Below are 21,055 nucleotides of genomic sequence, written 5' to 3' on the forward strand. Positions count from 1 at the left end.
GAAAGCATACAAATGCAATGGCATGAATCAGGGAAACTAAACTGGTTTATAAAGACCTCCACCCAAAGCTGTTTGTCATACTAAACATGCTATTCCGGAAAATTTGTCATTCATTTAAAATTGTAAAAATTGCTTTTCTGGTTGTCATGAAGTGCATTTATAGCCAGGGTGACCACCCCCCCCCCCCCCACCCCCCCAAAAAAAAAAACCCAAACAGAACCCATAAAAATTGTAATAAATCCTACAAACGTCCAGCAAATTCCTTGAAATTTGTTGGCCTTAAACCTCAGACTGTGTACAGTCGTTTCCTAAAGTTTCAGTTGTCTTGGTCGCTTGGCATAAGAGTAATGTTCTTTCAAAATATGCTCTAAATGGTATGATTGGTTGGCAAAATAGGCCTCCAGACCTGTTATGTCATAGAAGAAAACACAGCAACACTGTGTTGCTTGAAAAATGTCAGCTACATATTTTATAAACACTACCCAATCTAGAGCCCGTGGATCCCCACGGGCAACACCGTAGTGCTTCTGTAAACATGGACATGACAATTGGGGTTTGGGGTTGTAAACGCCTGGTATCAGTTAAATGTTCACTTTCACTTCGAATAAATGGTACTAATCAGTACGCCGTGCAGTTTTCACAATCCTACAAAAAACAGGAGCGGAGCGTTTCAGTAACCAAAAAAATAAAATAGATGAGAGTCTAATTGCATCTACTGTATTTAATGTCTGTATTTTACTGACACTTTGACAAGAAATCCTCAGAGGTTACAGACTGAGCAAGAAATGATGGCCTTCACACATTCCGTCAAGAGCAGTGTTTTCCACACAGGGCTACTTGGTGGTATTACAGGGGATAATGTGAGTGAAAACTGACAGACCAGCTGGGAAATGAGATGTTTCTTTTTGTCCTTGTGCCTCTTTAAGGACAAAGGTCACGTGCCGAGCAGATAATTTTACTAAGCTGAACGAGTTGAGTCAGTCTACAAGTCAGACACTATTTTAAAACTGTATCGTTGGTTTTCTCAAGAAAGCTGTGGAAGAGATTTAGCTGTTTTACTCAGTCTGATGCCTTCTTTACCAGCAAGGGATTGTGAATAAACAGTGAAAACTATTCTGAAAGGACTCTTGGTTAACATGATTTTCTATTTTCTATCACAATTTTGTGATGTAAGCAAGAGTTCTAAGCAGCTGGAATGGGTCAGAAACACAGTTTCCCAAAATATATGTGGCATGCTACTTACAGACCTGCGGAAGGAGCTAAACTGTAGAGGAACGGTTTCAACACTTTATACAAGTTTTGAAAACTTTAGTTTGTTTCAACCTACTTCTGTCAGACTTTATTTTCAGCAATGGCCCAGATCGAAACAGGCTTAACAGCAGAAGCTTCCCTGCTAATAAGAATGTCAAAGAGCATGAGAGGACAGACCCATTTCTCCACCAGAAAGGAAGTGACCAACTGATGCAGATACCATACTTCTGAAAGACTTAACTCTTCATAGTTTGGACACCTTGAAACAAAAATTCACCCATTAAGAAAGAAAAAACAATCCTTGTACAACTTAACCTTAATTCTTATTTAGAAAACATGGAAGCAAAAAAAAACTTACAAGCTAAAATATCTTCTCTGTGCAGCTGTGCACACTGTATGGCATCAAACTGACGTGTGTGAGAGAGACAGGCATCATTACATCAGATGCAGACACTCAAAGTGTCTGCATCTGATGGAAAAGTGGCACATAAATGCAGTCCAGTTACAATTTATACCACATTGACAAACATTTGGGTGAACATGCAAAGGAACTTTGTTTATAAGCAACACTGCCTGAAGTGTACGATCTTATGATCGCCTTAGTCTTATTACCTTATGTTTGTATGAGTGTGTGTTAGCAAGATATAGCTTAAATATGGCTAATTTGATTTTGAACAAACTTGGCAGGTGCATTCAGGCTGGTGTAGCGATTCATACTCGGGTGCAACATATGTATAAAGAAAACAGTTTGTTATTCCTAATAATAATAGTTGCAGTAAGTATTTTTATAGGACTCTAACAGGAATCAAAGCACTAAACAAAATAAACTCCAGGAATAAAATAATAAATGGCAATAATAAAAAGTACACTTAAACAATGCACAAAAATTCTAACTTAATGAGCGAGTTAGGAGTTTTATCTCTTCAAGAAGCCATTTTTAACAGGTGCAACCTATCCTCTGGAACATACGATAATTCTCAAATTTACAGTAATATGAGCTCTCAGATTAGTCTGATTCTAAGATACATTGGGTCTGTGGATGGAAAGAAGTGATTTGATTTTTATTAGTAAATGATTAAGATCAAATTTCTGACCCCACACTAAGAAAGTGACTAATTTCATGGAAAGGAGTTGTGGAATTTCAGTTGAAATTAAATAATCAAAGATGTGCGTGTAGTGTCGACTTTCACCTTTAATTCAAGACGTTTAACAAAATTTTCACATTAACCATTTAGGAATTACAGTCAATTTTAGACACAGTCCCTCCATTTCCAAAGGCTATAATGGCTTCATTTACATCAGTCATTCAGAAATTCAGACAGTATGGTACCGTATGGTAAAACTGGAGGAGTCACTTCTCTAAAACTGAGTGGCTGTGTAAGAAAAGCCCCAGTGAAGGATGCTATCAATGCACCCATGACAACTCTGAAGGTATTATAGGCTTCTGTAGATGGATGGCTGTAATTCCAAAATTCTTGTGATATTTTTTAATAAAGCTGTTCAATTAAAGCTGACAGTCAACACTTAAAGCACATTTGGTCTCACTATTTCTGGACCTGGCTTTAGCCCTTGTTAAGCAGTATATTTTTTTACATAAATAAAATGTTCTAACTGGTGACTTATTCTGCACTGGGGGAGTATCGGCCACACCTGAAGCCTGTCAGGTGTGTGTCACATGTCACGGTGTAAGTGAAATAGAGAACTCCTTTGTTCAGCTGACAGCTTAGAGAGTGAGTTCCCCGCTCAGGGAAGATGACACATCTCCCTGCTACATCATTATAAAGCACATCTCTATCCCAAACCTCAAATCTCAACTCCTGGCTAAGTTCCACTGAGCCAAAGTCATATGTCGCATTCCAGACTGGGTTATTGTCATCCATCACAGTCTCCGTCTCCTCGTACATGCCACTGTAGAAGATCTTAACGTAGGCGTCTGTTTTGGTGAAGGTGTCTGCCTTCAGACCAGCAGCTCTGTGGATCTCCAGTCTGAGAGTCCCTCTGCCGGCACGTAGAGGGCAGCAGTTATGGTCCAGGTTTGGAGTTGGGGAACAGTTCTTGAAACCAAACTGGTCCTCTGAAAGCTGGTTCTCTTTTATATACTCTGTGACTGTATTTCTGAGATTAGTACTGACCTGACGATCCTCAATCAGATTGTGCAGAGGGAAGATGGCGTAAGAAACCACATCAGGGTTGTCATAGAGACTGTTCATCCAGCTGTGGTATGCTTCAGAGGGGTCCTGCTGGTAGAGTATATCTGGAAAGTAGCGTTCCCCTCCAATGACTTCTATCTTATGGCTCATGAAACCCTGGTAGAAGCCTATGCTCATGTTACCCTTCAAGAGATCATTGCACTTGTTGGAGAAGGATGCATTGGCAGGGAGAAAGCCCAGAGCTATACGGAGTTCAACGTTCAGACACGTTTTGATCTCTGACTCGGAGAAGCCTTTTAGGGTAGCAAGACAGGTCCTGAAAGCGGTGATTCGCCTCACTTTACCTCCAAGGTGGACCTGGGAAACAAATCATGAAAAGAAAAGTCCATCCCGTCAACCATAACCTTTCAGAGATCATTATTTGGTGTTGTGCAAAATGTAATTTTTGTAGAACTTGTGACTCTCACCTGTTGGATGTAATGGGTTCCATAGGTATGGATCAGCCGTCTGTAAAGCGCTCTGTCCTGACTTGTATTAAGACTCTGTGGGAGTCTCTTCAGATGCTTTCCAAACTCTGCACTCAGCTGGGGGTGGTCAGCCAGCCTGTAGCTGCAATAACAACAAAAGAAGGGGGGAAAAAAACAGCATGTGCTGTTCAACTGCAGTGCGAGAATGGAATCTTGACTCTTGTGGGTCATTGATAACAGTCAAGTTCATGTTGAGGTCTCCCCTTGTGTTATCCATTGTGGGCTAAATCGTCCATACTTTGCATAAGGTTTGTAAATTAATATCTTTCCTGAAACTTTTTCTTGCAGCCAAGAAATATCTACATTATCTGGGTTCAGTGGCGGTGCCAGGAAATGTTTGTTGGGGGGGCTCCACAAAATGTCGAACAATATATAGTAAATTGCTCTATAAATACCAAGGTATATGTTTTTGTCACCTGTGCTCCTCTAAAATGTGGTATCAATGCACACACACATCACTTAGAATGATTGCCGAACAACGATGTACAGCTTCTGTATATTCTGTGTTAGTGCATGGCTGCAGCCGACGTGCTTGATGAATTCCTGTGCAAAAAGTAGTTCCCAGATAATTGTGATATATTCCTGTGAGATAACTATATCTCATCTAAATCAATTCTAAAATTTACCAGTAATTATAAAAAGTGAAGTTTTAAGAGTGGCTGTAATAAATATTTAGGAAACCTAAATTTTTGGAGTATGGAGTTAAATTTGTCTCATTAATACTTGCAAAATGCACAGAGGGTTATTTACAAATATCCTTTGATTTGTACATGTGCTTTGTGATCCACAACCACAAATTTCTGATTTGTAACTTGTGTGTGGGTTTTTACAAATAAATGTTTATTTGCAAAACTGAAAATTCTGTTTGTGAAGTGTGATTAAGCATTGGTGGATCACCGAACACACACATTCATCACTTACATCAGTTACGCAATATTGAGACATTCTCAGTGCAAAACTGCAGTTGAGATCCACAAATATGTCAGTCGCTATTCACATTATTGGCAGAATTATTGGGGGGTGGGGCTTGGCTCATCATTGGGGGGTTAGGCTCCCCCAGGCCCCCCCTTGGTGCGGCCACTGTCTGGGTTTCAAAGTTTAAAGCACCAACATCTAAAAAAAAAGTGAGCCCTGGTCCTAGCCTCCCTGCACTGGCTCACAGTCCAGTCTAGGATTCAATTTATGATCTTATTGATGGTGTTCAAACTTTTAACTCCCTGGCCCCCAGTTATATAGCTGATCTCATCCAATTTAAGGTAGCTACCAAATCTTGTAGATCTTCCAGCCAAGGTCTCCTCCATGTTCCATGGTCCCAGCTTAAACATAAAGGTGACAGAGCTTTTGTAGTTGCTGGTCGTCAGATTTGGAACCAGCTTCCACCTGATATTAGAAATGCCCACTCGATTACGGTTTTTAAATCCAGACTCAATACACATTTTTACTCTAGCATTTCCCACGTTTTAATTGTCTGTCTTACCTTGATACGTCTAATTTAATTGTTGTTTCTTGATGTCAGTTGAATTTAGATTGTTGATTTGTAAGTGTAATTTTTATTATTATTTTCTTACTTAATGGATTATGTACAGCACCTTGGTCAGTGTGAGATGTGTTTAAATGTGCTATACAAATAATTTTTACTTTCTTACTATCTATAGTATGTATGCAGGATGATGGAAATTTTTTAGCAAGGAATTTCTGCAGAGCAGCTTTTCAGCTTTAATCACATAGCAAGCTGTACATGAAGTTGAACACTTAGAGAGGAGGACAAGAGGGACCTCGCTGAAAAGGATGTGCAGCAGGTTAGGGTAATATAGGATACAAATGGTAATGCAATAACAAGTGAAGAGTGTGTTGAGAAGTTGGAGGGAATATTTTGAGGAGCAGGTGAATGTAGAAAATGAGAGGGAAGTCTGTATGATGTGGAGAGAGTAAATCAGGAAGAGAAAGGAATTAGAAAGGATGTGAGGATGGCTATGAAGAGTGAAGAGGCAGTTTGTCCAGTTGACATACAAGTGAAGGTATGGAAATGTTTTTGAGAGGTGTCATTTGGGTTTCTAAACAGATTGTAGGAAAGTGAGAGGATGCCTGAGGAGTGCAGAATAAGTTTCCTTGTTCAAATTAAGAACAAAGGTGATGTGCAGGGCTGCAATAACTACAGAGGCATAAATTGGATCAGCCACAGCATGAAGTTATGGGAAACAATAATAGAAGCTAGACTTGGAAAAGAGGTGAAGATCTGTGAGAAGCAATATGATTTCATGCCGAGAAAGAGCACTACAGATGCAATGTTTGCTCTGAAAATACTGATGGAGAATTACAGAGAAGGCCAGAAGGAGTTACATTGTGTTTGTGGATTTAGAGAAAGCTTATGACAGGGTACCAAGAGAAGACTTGTAGTATTTTATGAGGAAGTCTGGAGTGGCAGAGAAGTATGTGAGGGTAGTGCAGGATATATACACTGCTTAAAACAGGATATATATATATATATACACACACAATTATTTTGAGCAGTCTTGCTGTATCTGCTGTAGCTACCCCGAACAAATGGGAACAGCCAGCTGATCTCCTGTCCCAGTGAGATCAGATTTTAAGGTTCTGCTACTAGTCTATAAAATTGTTCACGGACTGGCACCTCCCTACCTAGCTAACCTAATTAAACCGTACGTACCGGCCCAGGCTTTGCGTTCTCAGGGTGCAGGACTACTTTGTGTCCCTCGGGTGAATAAGAAGTCTGCCTTTCATACAGCTTTCTCTTATCGTGCCCCTGTTCTATGGAATGATCTCCCTGCGTCATAAAACAGTCTGTGGAGACTTTCAAATCCAGACTTAAGACGCACTTATTTTCCCTTTCGTATGGCTAGCATACTGGCATAGTATAGTTCTACGCTTTACGCTTTTAATTCATTTTATTAGGAAACTGAGCGTGCCGCGGCCTCAACTTTACCTAAATTCTGGGTCTTTTAGTGAAGCTTAGGGCTAGTGGCTGGCGATCACCTCAGTATTTCCTGTTTTTCTTGTTGTTTAATGCTGACAAATTATACTGTATTTCTTGTCTTTCTGATGTCTGATTCTGTTTTCCTCTCTGTTTAAGGTGCAGCTCCATCCATAGATGGGTGTGGTATTTGTGCTGGAGACCCTCCTGTCCTGTGCACCAACAGCATTCCCTGTATATTCATTTTGTGAATTGTTCTGTAATTTGCATCTGTAGCATGGCCCAAGCAGAGGGTCACCCCTTTGAGTCTGGTCTGCTTGAGGTTTCTTCCTCAGAGTTTTTCCTTACCACTGTTGCTCTGGGGGTTAGTAAGGTTAGACTTTACTTGTGTGAAGCCCCTTGAGGCAACTCTAGTGTGATTTGGCGCTATATAAATGAAAATAAATTGAAAATTGAAATTGATAGCCGAAAGGACAACAATGACATTTTGAGCAATCTGTCTATCTGCCTGGAACACAGGGTTCCTCTAATTATTTTAGGGGAACACAGGGTTCCTCTAATTATTTTGAGCAATATACAAGGGCACTGTGACAGCAGTATGACAGCAGTGTGATGCACAGCGGGAATGATAGATGAATTGAAGGTACAGGTGGGACTGCAACAAGGATCAGGTCTGAGATGTTCAGTGTTTGTAGTGGGGATGGACAGGTTGACTGATGAGATCAGACAGGAGTCTCTATGGACTATGATGTTTGCAGATGACTGATCTGTAGTGAGAGTAGAGAACAGGTCCAGGTGAACCTAGAGAGGTGGCGATACTGGGCACAGGGGAATGAAAGTCAGTAGGAGCAAGACTGAGTTTGTGTGTGTGAATGAGAGGGAGCCCAGTGGAATAGTGTCATTACAAGAATTAGAGGTGGTTAAGGTAGATTAGTTCAAATACCTGGGGTCAACTATCCAAGTGAGCATGTGGCAGAGACATGAAGAGAGTGTAGGCAGGGTGGAGAAAGGTAGCAGGAATGATCTGTGACAGGATATCTGAAAAATGTAAGTGGAAAGTTTACAAGATGGTTGTGAGGTCAGCTATGTTTGAGCAGAGCTGAAGATGTGATTTTCTTTGGGAGTCATGAGGATGGACAGGATTAGGAATGAACATATCAGAGGGACAGCACAGGTTTGGAGACAAAGTGAAATTGAGATGGTTTGGACATATACATGTACAGTAGTGTTCAGAATAATAGTAGTGCTATGTGACTAAAAGATTAATCCAGGTTTTGAGTATATTTCTTATTGTTACATGGTAAACAAGGTACCAGTAGTGTTATGATTTGAGGCCAGGATCTGAACAAAGGCTGAGATTTCCCAAATGCAGAGCAGTCACAACAAAAGGTTGAATTTTTAAAGAATACCAGGTTTAATGCTGGACTGGTGGCAAGATACAAAAACAGTGGAGGAGCAGGAACAACCAAAATACAAAGTTCACCCACTCAGGTTGTGGGGAGATCCAGGGCATGAGGAGACAAAGCAAAACTTAAGTTGACAATCTTCCAGGGAGTGCAAAAACCAGAACTGAGTACTTACAAAAAGGGAGCAGTGGAGAACACAGGACATAAGAAAAGGTGAGCAGTCACTTTAACAACAGAATGATAAGTAGCACACTGCATGGACAAAGATGAAAAGCAGCACAGGAATCAGCTACAATGGACCAGCATGGGACATGAACACAGGTGAGGTTAAATACAGAGTCTGATGAGTGAATTAATTCCAGCTGGAAACTCAGAAGAAGTGTGAAGACTAATTTAAGACACTAGATGGCGGCAGAGAACACAACATACATGACTGAAGAGTGCAAACATGAAGTGACCCAACATACTAATCAATCAATCAATCAATTTTTTTTATATAGCGCCAAATCACAACAAACAGTTGCCCCAAGGCGCTTTATATTGTAAGGCAAGGCCATACAATAATTATGTAAAACCCCAACGGTCAAAACGACCCCCTGTGAGCAAGCACTTGGCTACAGTGGGAAGGAAAAACTCCCTTTTAACAGGAAGAAACCTCCAGCAGAACCAGGCTCAGGGAGGGGCAGTCTTCTGCTGGGACTGGTTGGGGCTGAGGGAGAGAACCAGGAAAAAGACATGTTGTGGAGGGGAGCAGAGATCGATCACTAATGATTAAATGCAGAGTGGTGCATACAGAGCAAAAAGAGAAAGAAACAGTGCATCATGGGAACCCCCCAGCAGTCTACGTCTATAGCAGCATAACTAAGGGATGGTTCAGGGTCACCTGATCCAGCCCTAACTATAAGCTTTAGCAAAAAGGAAAGTTTTAAGCCTAATCTTAAAAGTAGAGAGGGTGTCTGTCTCCCTGATCTGAATTGGGAGCTGGTTCCACAGGAGAGGAGCCTGAAAGCTGAAGGCTCTGCCTCCCATTCTACTCTTACAAACCCTAGGAACTACAAGTAAGCCTGCAGTCTGAGAGCGAAGCGCTCTATTGGGGTGATATGGTACTACGAGGTCCCTAAGATAAGATGGGACCTGATTATTCAAAACCTTATAAGTAAGAAGAAGAATTTTAAATTCTATTCTAGAATTAACAGGAAGCCAATGAAGAGAGGCCAATATGGGTGAGATATGCTCTCTCCTTCTAGTCCCCGTCAGTACTCTAGCTGCAGCATTTTGAATTAACAAGGCTTTTTATGGAACTTTTAGGACAACCTGATAATAATGAATTACAATAGTCCAGCCTAGAGGAAATAAATGCATGAATTAGTTTTTCAGCATCACTCTGAGACAAGACCTTTCTGATTTTAGAGATATTGCGTAAATGCAAAAAAGCAGTCCTACATATTTGTTTAATATGCGCTTTGAATGACATATCCTGATCAAAAATGACTCCAAGATTTCTCACAGTATTACTAGAGGTCAGGGTAATGCCATCCAGACTAAGGATCTGGTTAGACACCATGTTTCTAAGATTTGTGGGGCCAAGTACAATAACTTCAGTTTTATCTGAGTTTAAAAGCAGGAAATTAGAGGTCATCCATGTCTTTATGTCTGTAAGACAATCCTGCAGTTTAGCTAATTGGTGTGTGTCCTCTGGCTTCATGGATAGATAAAGCTGGGTATCATCTGCGTAACAATGAAAATTTAAGCAATACCGTCTAATAATACTGCCTAAGGGAAGCATGTATAAAGTGAATAAAATTGGTCCTAGCACAGAACCTTGTGGAACTCCATAATTAACTTTAGTCTGTGAAGAAGATTCCCCATTTACATGAACAAATTGTAATCTATTAGACAAATATGATTCAAACCACCGCAGCGCAGTGCCTTTAATACCTATGGCATGCTCTAATCTCTGTAATAAAATTTTATGGCCAACAGTATCAAAAGCAGCACTGAGGTCTAACAGAACAAGCACAGAGATGAGTCCACTGTCCGAGGCCATAAGAAGATCATTTGTAACCTTCACTAATGCTGTTTCTGTACTATGATGAATTCTAAAACCTGACTGAAACTCTTCAAATAGACCATTCCTCTGCAGATGATCAGTTAGCTGTTTTACAACTACCCTTTCAAGAATTTTTGAGAGAAAAGGAAGGTTGGAGATTGGCCTATAATTAGCTAAGATAGCTGGGTCAAGTGATGGCTTTTTAAGTAATGGTTTAATTACTGCCACCTTAAAAGCCTGTGGTACATAGCCAACTAACAAAGACAGATTGATCATATTTAAGATCGAAGCATTAAATAATGGTAGGGCTTCCTTGAGCAGCCTGGTAGGAATGGGGTCTAATAAACATGTTGAACATGTTGATGGTTTGGATTAAGTAACTAATGAAAATAACTCAGACAGAACAATCGGAGAGAAAGAGTCTAACCAAATACTGGCATCACTGAAAGCAGCCAAAGATAACGATACGTCTTTGGGATGGTTATGAGTAATTTTTTCTCTAATAGTTAAAATTTTGTTAGCAAAGAAAGTCATGAAGTCATTACTAGTTAAAGTTAATGGAATACTCAGCTCAATAGAGCTCTGACTCTTTGTCAGCCTGGCTACAGTGCTGAAAAGAAACCTGGGGTTCTTATTTTCTTCAATTAGTGATGAGTAGAAAGATGTCCTAGCTTTACGGAGGGCTTTTTTATAGAGCAGCAGACTCTTTTTCCAGGCTACGTGAAGATCTTCTAAATTAGTGAGACGCCATTTCCTCTCCAACTTACGGGTTATCTGCTTTAAGCTACGAGTTTGTGAGTTATACCACGGAGTCAGACACTTCTGATTTAAAGCTCTCTTTTTCAGAGGAGCTACAGCATCCAAAGTTGTCTTCAATGAGGATGTAAAACTATTGACGAGATACTCTATCTCCCTTACAGAGTTTAGGTAGCTACTCTGCACTGTGTTGGTATATGGCATTAGAGAACATAAAGAAGGAATCATATCCTTAAACCTAGTTACAGCGCTTTCTGAAAGACTTCTAGTGTAATGAAACTTATTCCCCACTGCTGGGTAGTCCATCAGAGTAAATGTAAATGTTATTAAGAAATGATCAGACAGAAGGGAGTTTTCAGGGAATACTGTTAAGTCTTCTATTTCCATACCATAAGTCAGAACAAGATCTAAGATATGATCAAAGTGGTGGGTGGACTCATTTACATTTTGAGCAAAGCCAATAGAGTCTAATAATAGATTAAATGCAGTGTTAAGGCTGTCATTCTCAGCATCTGTGTGGATGTTAAAATCGACCACTATAACTATCTTATCTGAGCTAAGCACTAAGTCAGACAAAAGGTCTGAAAATTCACAGAGAAACTCACAGTAACGACCAGGTGGACGATAGATAATAACAAATAAAACTGTTTTTTGGGACTTCCAATTTGGATGGACAAGACTAAGAGACAAGCTTTCAAATGAATTAAAGCTCTGTCTGGGTTTTTGATTAATTAATAAGCTGGAATGGAAGATTGCTGCTAATCCTCCGCCTCGGCCCGTGCTACGAGCATTCTGACAGTTAGTGTGACTCGGGGGTGTTGACTCATTTAAACTAACATATTCATCCTGCTGTAACCAGGTTTCTGTAAGGCAGAATAAATCAATATGTTGATCAATTATTATATCATTTACTAACAGGGACTTAGAAGAGAGAGACCTAATGTTTAACAGACCACATTTAACTGTTTTAGTCTGTGGTGCAGTTGAAGGTGCTATATTATTTTTTCTTTTTGAATTTTTATGCTTAAATAGATTTTTGCTGGTTATTGGTAGTCTGGGAGCAGGCACCGTGCTGACAAACAATGACAAACACACAGTGGAAAGACCAAGACACAAGCAACCACAGGAGTGTAGGACAAACTTGGTTGGAAAGAAAGATGAGAGAACAGACAAAACATAATGTGAACAAAGGGCGGGGTCTAACCAGACCGACAGCACTGCACGCTCAGTGAGAAGTACCCAGACACAGAGCGCACATGCACCAGGAACAACACAGAAGAAGGAGGGATAATATGCACACATACGCAGCAAGACAGAAGAGGAGACAAAGACAAGAAGTGAGGACTGAGCGCCTGAGGAAATCATGTATAACTGCATTCACACACACAGACGTACTCGTACACATCCACACAGATGAGGGCCGGCATGCATGTCAATGTGGACTAGGAGGGGGGCGTGCCAGGACACATGCGCATATAGCTGAGCACACTAACCAGACGTGCACATGCACCTACACACACACACACCTGACTCCAACTCCATCCAAATGACAAACCCACAGATTCACAAAGACAGAAGTCATGGACAGAGCAAATACAACAGAAACTTGGACACTGACCATTCAGAAGACAGGACAGACAGACAAGGAAGAAGACAAAATACAAGACCTCAAAAACAACCTGAAGGGACCCTAACAAGTAGATTCAGTAGATTCTCACAAATCCAACAAGACCAAGCATTCATGATATGCACACTCTCAAGGCTATGAAATTGGGCTATTAGTAAAAAAAAAAAAAAAGTAGAAAAGGGGGTGTTCACAATAATAGTAATGTGGCATTCAGTCAGTGAGTTTGTCAATTTTGTGGAACAGACAGGTGTGAATCAGGTGTCCCCTATTTAAGGATGAAGCCAGCACCTGTTGAACATGCTTTTCTCTTTGAAAGCCTGAGGAAAATGGGACGTTCAAGACATTGTTCAGAAGAACAGCGTAGTTTGGTTAAAAAGTTGATTGGAGAGGGGAAAACTTATATGCAGGTGCAAAAAATTATAGGCTGTTCATCTACAATGATCTCCAATGCTTTAAAATGGACAAAAAACCCAGAGACGTGTGGAAGAAAACAGAAAACAACCATCAAAATGACTAGAAGAATAACCAGAACGGCAAAGGCTCACCCATTGATCAACTCCAGGATGATCAAAGACAGTCTGGAGTTACCTGTAAGTGCTGTGACAGTTAGAAGACGCCTGTGTGAAGCTAATTTATTTGCAAGAATCCCCGCAAAGTCCCTCTGTTAAATAAAAGACGTGCAGAAGAGGTTACAATTTGCCAAAGAACACATCAACTGGCCTAAAGAGAAATGGAGGAATATTTTGTGGACTGATGAGAGTAAAATTGTTCTTTTTGGGTCCAAGGGCCACAGACAGTTTGTGAGACGACCCCCAAACTCTGAATTCAAGCCACAGTTCACAGTGAAGACAGTGAAGCATGGTGGTGCAAGCATCATGATATGGGCATGTTTCTCCTACTATGGTGTTGGGCCTATATATCGCATACCAGGTATCATGGATCAATTTGGATATGTCAAAATACTTGAAAAGGTCATGTTGCCTTATGCTGAAGAGGACATGCCCTTGAAATGGGTGTTTCAACAAGACAATGACCCCAAGCACACTAGTAAAAGAGCAAAATCTTGGTTCCAAACCAACAAAATTAATGCCTTGCAGATGTGAAGAAATCATGAAAAACTGTGGTTATACAACTAAATACTAGTTTAGTGATTCACAGGATTGCTAAAAAAGCAGTTTGAACATAATCGTTTTGAGTTTGTAGCGTCAACAGCAGATGCTACTATTATTGTGAGCACTCCCTTTTGTACTTTTTTTTTTTTTTACTAATAGCCCAATTTCATAGCCTTGAGAGTGTGCATATCATGAATGCTTGGTCTTGTTGGATTTGTGAGAATCTACTGAATCTACTGGTACCTTGTTTACCATGTAACAATAAGAAATATACTAAAAACCTGGATTAATCTTTTTAGTCACATAGCACTACTATTATTCTGAACACTACTGTATATACCCAGGGTATATAGGGAGAAGGATGCTGAGGATGGAGTCACCAGGCAGGAGGAGAAAAGGGAGACCAAAGACGAGGTTTATGGATGTGCCTTGGGACGACATGCAGGTGGTTCGTGTGACAGAGGAAGATACAGAGGACAGGGTGAGATGGAAATGAACTGCTGTGGCGACCCCTAATGGAAGCAGCCAAAACAATAAGAAGAAGAACCTTTCAGGATTAATCTGAGGACAGACAGACAACTGGTAATACATGGTGCAACAGCCAAGGCCCTACATAACCAGCTTGGGTCATCCAGGCAGACCATTTTTCTCCAAAAGCAGCCATATGTCAACCACAGTCAGGTTATATGTGGGCATACCCATGGCCTCGTCTGCTTGGTGGGACCTCATCCACTTGCCAGGATCTTCAGCATTGAGGCATCTAGCATGCTGGATTCTGCTCAGGGAAATCTTTTGTTTGTCCTCCTGCTCCATTTTTCCTTTGTGTACAATTGCCTGATGGCTTATGATGGTGTGGGTCCTGTATATTCGTTTTGTGAATTCTGTAATGTGTGTTTGTTGCATGGCCAGGGCTGGACTGGGACCAAAAAATGGCCCGGGCATTTTTGGGCATGGCGGCCCACCATGATTATTTATACGATACACGAAAACATATACCATTACCAGAGGATATATGCACACATTGTGTTATTTCAAACATTAATATAAGGCGCAGTAGAATGTGCCACAAATTACATTTATAGTTTTTGACAGGAAGGTGATCAGAGAACCTCTGCCTTGGGTTCCTGAAGCATGGATCTGGTTACTTTTTTCATTTATGTTGCTGAGGTGCTCTTTTAAGCAGACATCATATTTCCCCAGCAATATTATCAATTCCAAAAAATTGCCATGATCGAGGCTGTCAGTGTCCAAGTTGTACGCAGCCTCATTGTGCTCCTGCTTGTAGCTTAAGCCTCTCTTCCCTATGACCTTCACCAGCTCCACTGCACGTTCCAACACCTGACGTCTCTTCTTAACCTGCTCACGGTGTCCTGTCAGCTGTCTTCCCTCAAGGAGGTGGTCAATGCTTGCTCTGGAGCAGTTTAAAAAAATATACCTCAGCACACTGTCTATGTGCCATGCCTCTCTCATGCTCTTCTTTGGTGCACATGCCTCCAGTCTGTCATGCCTCTAATAAAAGCACTTGGATCATTGGGCTTACTAAAAGCAAGGCAAACAAAACAAAATAAAGCATGACGTTGACTACAATACGTCATACATTTCCATGCTATGTCTTCCGTTCTGTTAAAGAGCCTCTGGACGACTGGGTTTGTGGGATCCTGTTGTGGATGAAACTTTAAAAATTCCTGCCCCTTTGTGGGATGAGGGCGGCTAAAATAGTCAACTGCCTGATCTCCCTGTGACTCCTTCAACAGTCTCTCTTGACTAAACACAGAAAAACAGAAAGAGGCAGGAATGTTCATTTCACTAGTGTTATTTCTCTGGTTACCTACCAATAATCATCCATATTTCAGCAAAGCAATGTTTCACTAATATTACATGATCAACTGTAAGCTATAACACCTGCAAACAACAAATTTATAACAAGCTGAAATAACACTGAACATTTAGACTAATAGGTGTTTACATTAGAGTGACATGAGCCTATCATAAACATGACATAAGACGTCATGAACATTAATGATGTCATTCAGTTTTTGTAATATCTGCACACCAGTGTCAACTTTACATTAGCCTACAAAAATCAAATGACACTTTATAACAGTATAGCCTGCATTAATGTTCATGGTTTAAGTCAAATAAAGTAGCCAAGGGCTGTTATCTAATGTGGTAAGTTGGACAACAAATCTACTCATAGCATTATTCAAAAACAAAGGCTATTTTCTCTCTCTGTCACTCACACACACACACACGGGTGACCACCTCCAAACCAACGAGGTTGTGCATAAAATTCTATAGGCTAATTCATGTTTTAGTCTGACTGAATAAAATGAGTGCTGTAATAATTTCCTAAATTTACACTTTTGGCACATAATAATTCCGCCCATACTGATTTAGTGAAGCCAGTCGTTCAAGAGCCCTCTGTCCTCCCTTTAAGACGGTCATTCTGCTAACATTTCGCCGAGCTACTTCTTACCGGGTTGTCAGTAGCTGTTCTGACCTCCTCCTGGATCACGTGTCTCTCCTCCTCCATCTCCTCGGCCTCCGAATCCACCTGGATTGCTACTTCTTCCTCTATGTTTGCCTACTATTCTGTTCCACCAAACTCTGTGCCACCTCAACAGCCAGTGCACTCTGGGCTGCTTTTGATGTTGACGGCGCTGCACTCATTGATGGCCCTGCATCTGCTGCTGTGGCTGAAGCACTGGCAAACATATCTGTAATTGTTGCACATTTCGCTGCGTCAACTTGTAGGCTTTTGAGTCTTTTCTCTCGCAGCTTCTCTGCGCCTCCCTTACGTTTCTGTTGTTTATCCATTTCGATAGCCGGATATTCACTTAACTCTCTCCAACTCCGTTCAGCTCAAATGGCAGAAATTAATAACCTGGGTCAACGTGAGGGGGAGGGCGGGCCGAGGAAGGCTGAGAGATTTCATTGGATTAGCCCAGTGTCCTTCGAGAGATTCTACCAATGGCCACATTTTGTGTTTCAAATACCGTCACGGACGATTTTTTAAACTTTTTTTTTTTTTTTTTAGATAAAATTATGACAGCCCCGGCCCAAAATATGTGTCGGTGGGCCCTAAGCCAGTCCATGCCTGAGCATGGCCCAAGCAAAGATTCACCCCTTTGAGTCTGGTCTGCTTGAGGTTTCTTCCTCAGAGGGAGTTTTTCCTTACCACTGCTGCTCTGGGGGTTAGTAAGGTTAGACCTTACTTGTGTGAAGCGCCTTGAGGCAACTCTGTTGTGATTTGGTGCTATATAAATGAAAATAAATTAAAATTGAAAAATAAGCCCTTATGTTAATACTACACCAATGCAGGTGACTGGCGATGATGTGTGCAGTCAGAGTGTGTGTGTGTCTTGTGAAACCACTTAAGCACAACAACATTGCAAAATGCAAAATTGCCTTAATTCCTGTTTTTTTGTTTTGTTTTGTTTTGTTTTGGTGAATAGGGTATCCATACTACTTTGTCAGCTGGATTGTAGAATCACTGTGTGAGCCTGCTGTCCACTCACATGATCGTCCACTTCTGTTACCTCATCGGGATAGTGCGCCATCAAACCTTACCTGTAGTGGGTGCAGCTGAGTTCATGGATAGCAAAAGTGGCTTTGTCCATATTGTGTTGTGAACGAGCAAACCTTGCCAAATCTGAGTGGCTTCCCCCCAGCAGAGGTTTTCCCACTTTATCTAGGCTCAGCCCCAGACCCCAGTTGTTGTTCACCAGGGAATTGGAGCTGCGTAACAGAGAGTCGACTGAGTGGTGGAGGGCACTCGAAAGCTGCTTGCTGCAGCGGCTGAAAGCCCGCCAGTCCAGGACTGCAGCAGGAAGCCTCTGAATCTGTCAAACAGTGAGGAGAGAAGTGAGACATAAAAAAAATTACAGGACAGACCCTTTTTCAATAAAGTAGTTCAATAACTGTCACCTGTCCTTTCTGGAAGCGGTTGTGACACAGTGTGCAGGTGTGATTATCGACCAGATGAGCTTTGACATTGATGACGTACGCCCCTGTTCGACGCATCCGCACCACATCAAAACCCTCCCCCGCCAGGTTGTGACCTGGCACAAAGGGAGCTTTCTCACACTCCAACTCCGGACCAATCCAACAGCTCAGGACTTTGTCGGCCTCCCATGTGGTCGACAAGGCCAACAAAAACAGGATGAGGTTACTCAGTGAGATCACTCCGAGAAGCATGGTTACCTAAATGTAAAAAACACTGCTGAGGGTGTAGAACAAATGACAATATGTACACTGTTTTGGGCACCTTTGCAATGCAATACCAAATATATACATTCCCAATCCAAATGGATATCAATTTAAATATGAGAGTAACACTTTTTGACGCTGTAGATGGTGTCAAGAGTACATGTTTTGACATTTGTTTATTTTACGTCTATACATAGGATCATATTATCCTACTCCCCCACCCAGGGGTGGATTAATGCAACGGATTTGCCTGGGCTGATGTTCAGAGGCCCCGTATCATATATCTCAATAAATAAATATTGTGGAAACATGAACCGAGCACAAAATATTAATTCTACACCGAACAGCAACTAATAATAAATCCTGCTAAGAGATCATTATCCTACTGCATGATGGGAAATGACACTAGAACACTAGACAGGGAGTTTTTTTTTATTAGAAGGGGGTTATGGTTTGTTTATGAAAGCAAACCTTTTTAATCTTATGCAATGTTTTGGAGCTGTCTGAAAAACTGTTTCATGACATGGTTATTTTTCACATTTCATACTTAAATAGGGCAGCGCAGCCTTGTTTGAATCCCTGCGCGATATTGCGGGATTTGACCACTTCCGGGGACAACCTGCCATTGCGCAATACAAACAAAGCATCACTTCACACTGAAAAATGGTGTACTGTTTTGTTTTCGGCTGCAATCACAGAAGCAGTCGTGAAAAGTGCCGTTTTTTAGTTCCCAGTGGAGAAGGGAAGACGAGGCAAATGGGAGAGGTCATGTTGGCGTTAGCCTACACACTTTAGAGTAGCTGTGGTCTCTCGCCTGCACAACCGCCTCGACATGTTTGAGCTCTGGGTCATAAACAAACCGCATTTTCCCTTTGCTTGCTGTGTAATTTGGCCATAAACTCTGATGCCGCGTTCACACCAGGCATGATCAGACGCTACAAATTTGCGTGGGTCGCCAGGCGACGGACGCACCTCCTTCGCCCGGTGTGTCGCTCTGCTTTTGCTGGAAAATTCGCCCCGGTGAGTCATCAAATAGGAGGAGCTTCCATTCCGCTCGCCGGCTCCGGTTTTCAGTCAAGTTAACATGACGGACCTTGATCACACGGAGCGAGTTGTTGTGGAAAGCTCCCAATACAGGGAGTATCATTATTTGCTCCAGGAGCTGCGTCTGGATGATGGCTGCTTTCAGCGGTCTTTCCTCCTCTGTGGGACCCAGCTTGAGGACCTCCTATCCCGTTCATGCGCGCACATGTAAACAATTAAAAAAAAAAAAAAAAGAAAGAAAACTGCTGCCTGCTGTGGACTGCAGCTTGCTCTTCTCCCAAAAAACTGTTATAATTGTATTTAGAAACCAGTCACCATTTGTTTTATTATACATCTGTGTAGTTAATAAGTAAAATAATCTCCACAGACGATTCACTCGCGCGCACACGTAAAATAAAAGGAGAAAGAAACTCTGCTCCCGCTGCTGTGGTGCTGCTGCTCACTCCAAAAACTCTGTCATGATTGTGAAATGAAGGACAAAAGAGACATAAGTCCTGCTCACAGGCTGCTACCAGATACAGGGCATGTTCACATCTTCAAACTCCAGACATCTCCGCGTCACTACATATTCAGTCCCTGATTGGTCATCGCGGTGCGACGAGACGAAAAAGTTCAGATTTTTCAACTTGGGGAGGAGGGCAACGCGACGCGACGCAATATCGCGCCACAAACGCACAAAAACGCTCAAAATCGCTTCACTCGCGTTGCGCTGTGCGGTTTGGCACCAAAACGCGTCCTTACATAGGGATTACATGGCAACCTGTGGCTGCAGTTGCTGGCATCGCGCCCGGTGTGAACGCGGCTTGAGAGGGCTGTCCCCGGATGTAGGATTATTGCATCATATTTTAACCCTTTAGCGCCTGCCCTCAAACGAGACCACTGTCCAATTACAGTAGTCATTAATAGGTATTTGAATTGAAAGCTGGTTCCAATTGAGAACAGGTTCTACATTTTTCAAGACATCTAAATTCTATGCCACAGACATTTTCAGTTCTACTTATCAGTGCAGACGTTTTATTTGGATGCTTCTGTGTTACAGCAGCATACATGTCATTATGTCACATCTGGCAACATGACATCAAAATCTGCAGGTATCAGAAAGGAAAATAGTTGCATTGATCTTCAAAATGTGTAGACCTTCATTTATTTCACACATGAAATTGATCAGGTATTGATAAAGTTATTAAGATCCATACCAATAAGCAAGGCCATAACCTTGAGATCACTAGTCATAAGTGCTGTTTGCAACATTTTAATTTAAAGAACCAATCTCATTATAACACCATTTTAAGCTGCTCATTGCTACTTTAATCCTATCCTATCCTCTCCGATTCTCAAAATTCTGCCTCAACTTCTCAGCAGCGAGTCTGCAAGTTCGCTGCTGATTGCAACCTTGATAATACGATACAATTAAATGGGTTTTTAATCCTCTCTGAATAGAGCATCATGTAACCCATCAAAAACATACAACCAGAGATCAGGCTCTAAGAGGGGACATGCAGTCTTACCTTAGTTTGTATTGCCTCCTGAATTTTGTTGGTTGTGGGTCTTCGTCTTTCCTAACACCATTGATAGATGCACACTGTAAATGGTGAACCCTGAACTGGTTAAACTCTTGATGCTGCTGCAGATGAAGGCACGGATGAAAGCTTCAGCTTTGCTGGCGGCCTGTGCAGACAGCGTGCTGGGTGCACTCTTTTGTCTGCACTTGCACTTGAAAAAGACCAGAGAGGGTGTTTCCTTCTCCAGCTGTGGACTGTATTCCTCTCTTCTCCCCTCAGGACTTTGCAATTTCCTCAGCATGAGTGGGTTTGTTTTCATGTTCAACATCAACCTCTCTGAGTGTGTCACAGCTGTGCGGGTTAGCATTGCGTGCCATGTGGGGGAGGGAGGTTTTTGTACAGTCAAGAGAGAAAAGATGCACATTAATGTGAGCCCTTTACGGGAAGTGGATGTGCACTGTGTGTGTGTGTGCATGTGTGTGTGTTTGT

At 41.6% G+C, this 21,055-nt stretch overlaps 1 protein-coding gene across 1 annotated transcript; it reads right to left on the reverse strand.

Moving 5' to 3' along the window:
• Positions 1–1,743: 1,743 nt before the first annotated feature.
• Positions 1,744–20,843, reverse strand: prf1.5 (perforin 1.5). The gene is made up of 5 exons (XM_034170488.1): positions 20,573–20,843; positions 17,739–18,014; positions 17,382–17,653; positions 3,869–4,010; positions 1,744–3,758 (listed from the first exon to the last, which is right to left on the reverse strand). The coding sequence occupies exons 2-5, from the start codon at positions 18,006–18,008 to the stop codon at positions 2,871–2,873; spliced, it is 1,572 nt and encodes a 523-aa protein (XP_034026379.1). The 5' UTR covers positions 18,009–18,014; positions 20,573–20,843; the 3' UTR covers positions 1,744–2,870.
• Between the last annotated feature and the right edge of the window lie 212 nt (positions 20,844–21,055).

This window comes from Thalassophryne amazonica, chromosome 5 (genome assembly GCF_902500255.1).
Source record: "Thalassophryne amazonica chromosome 5, fThaAma1.1, whole genome shotgun sequence".
Taxonomy (NCBI): domain Eukaryota; kingdom Metazoa; phylum Chordata; class Actinopteri; order Batrachoidiformes; family Batrachoididae; genus Thalassophryne; species Thalassophryne amazonica.

Excerpts from the sequence above, each read along its gene's own strand:
- prf1.5 (XM_034170488.1), bottom strand. The coding sequence starts at position 18,008 with ATGCTTCTCGGAGTGATCTCACTGAGTAACCTCATCCTGTTTTTGTTG. Across the intron at positions 4,011-17,381 it reads CTCAGCTGCACCCACTACAG|CTACAGGCTGGCTGACCACC; the intron begins GTAAGGTTTGAT and ends TTGTTATTGCAG. Across the intron at positions 3,759-3,868 it reads GAACCCATTACATCCAACAG|GTCCACCTTGGAGGTAAAGT; the intron begins GTGAGAGTCACA and ends TTTGTTTCCCAG.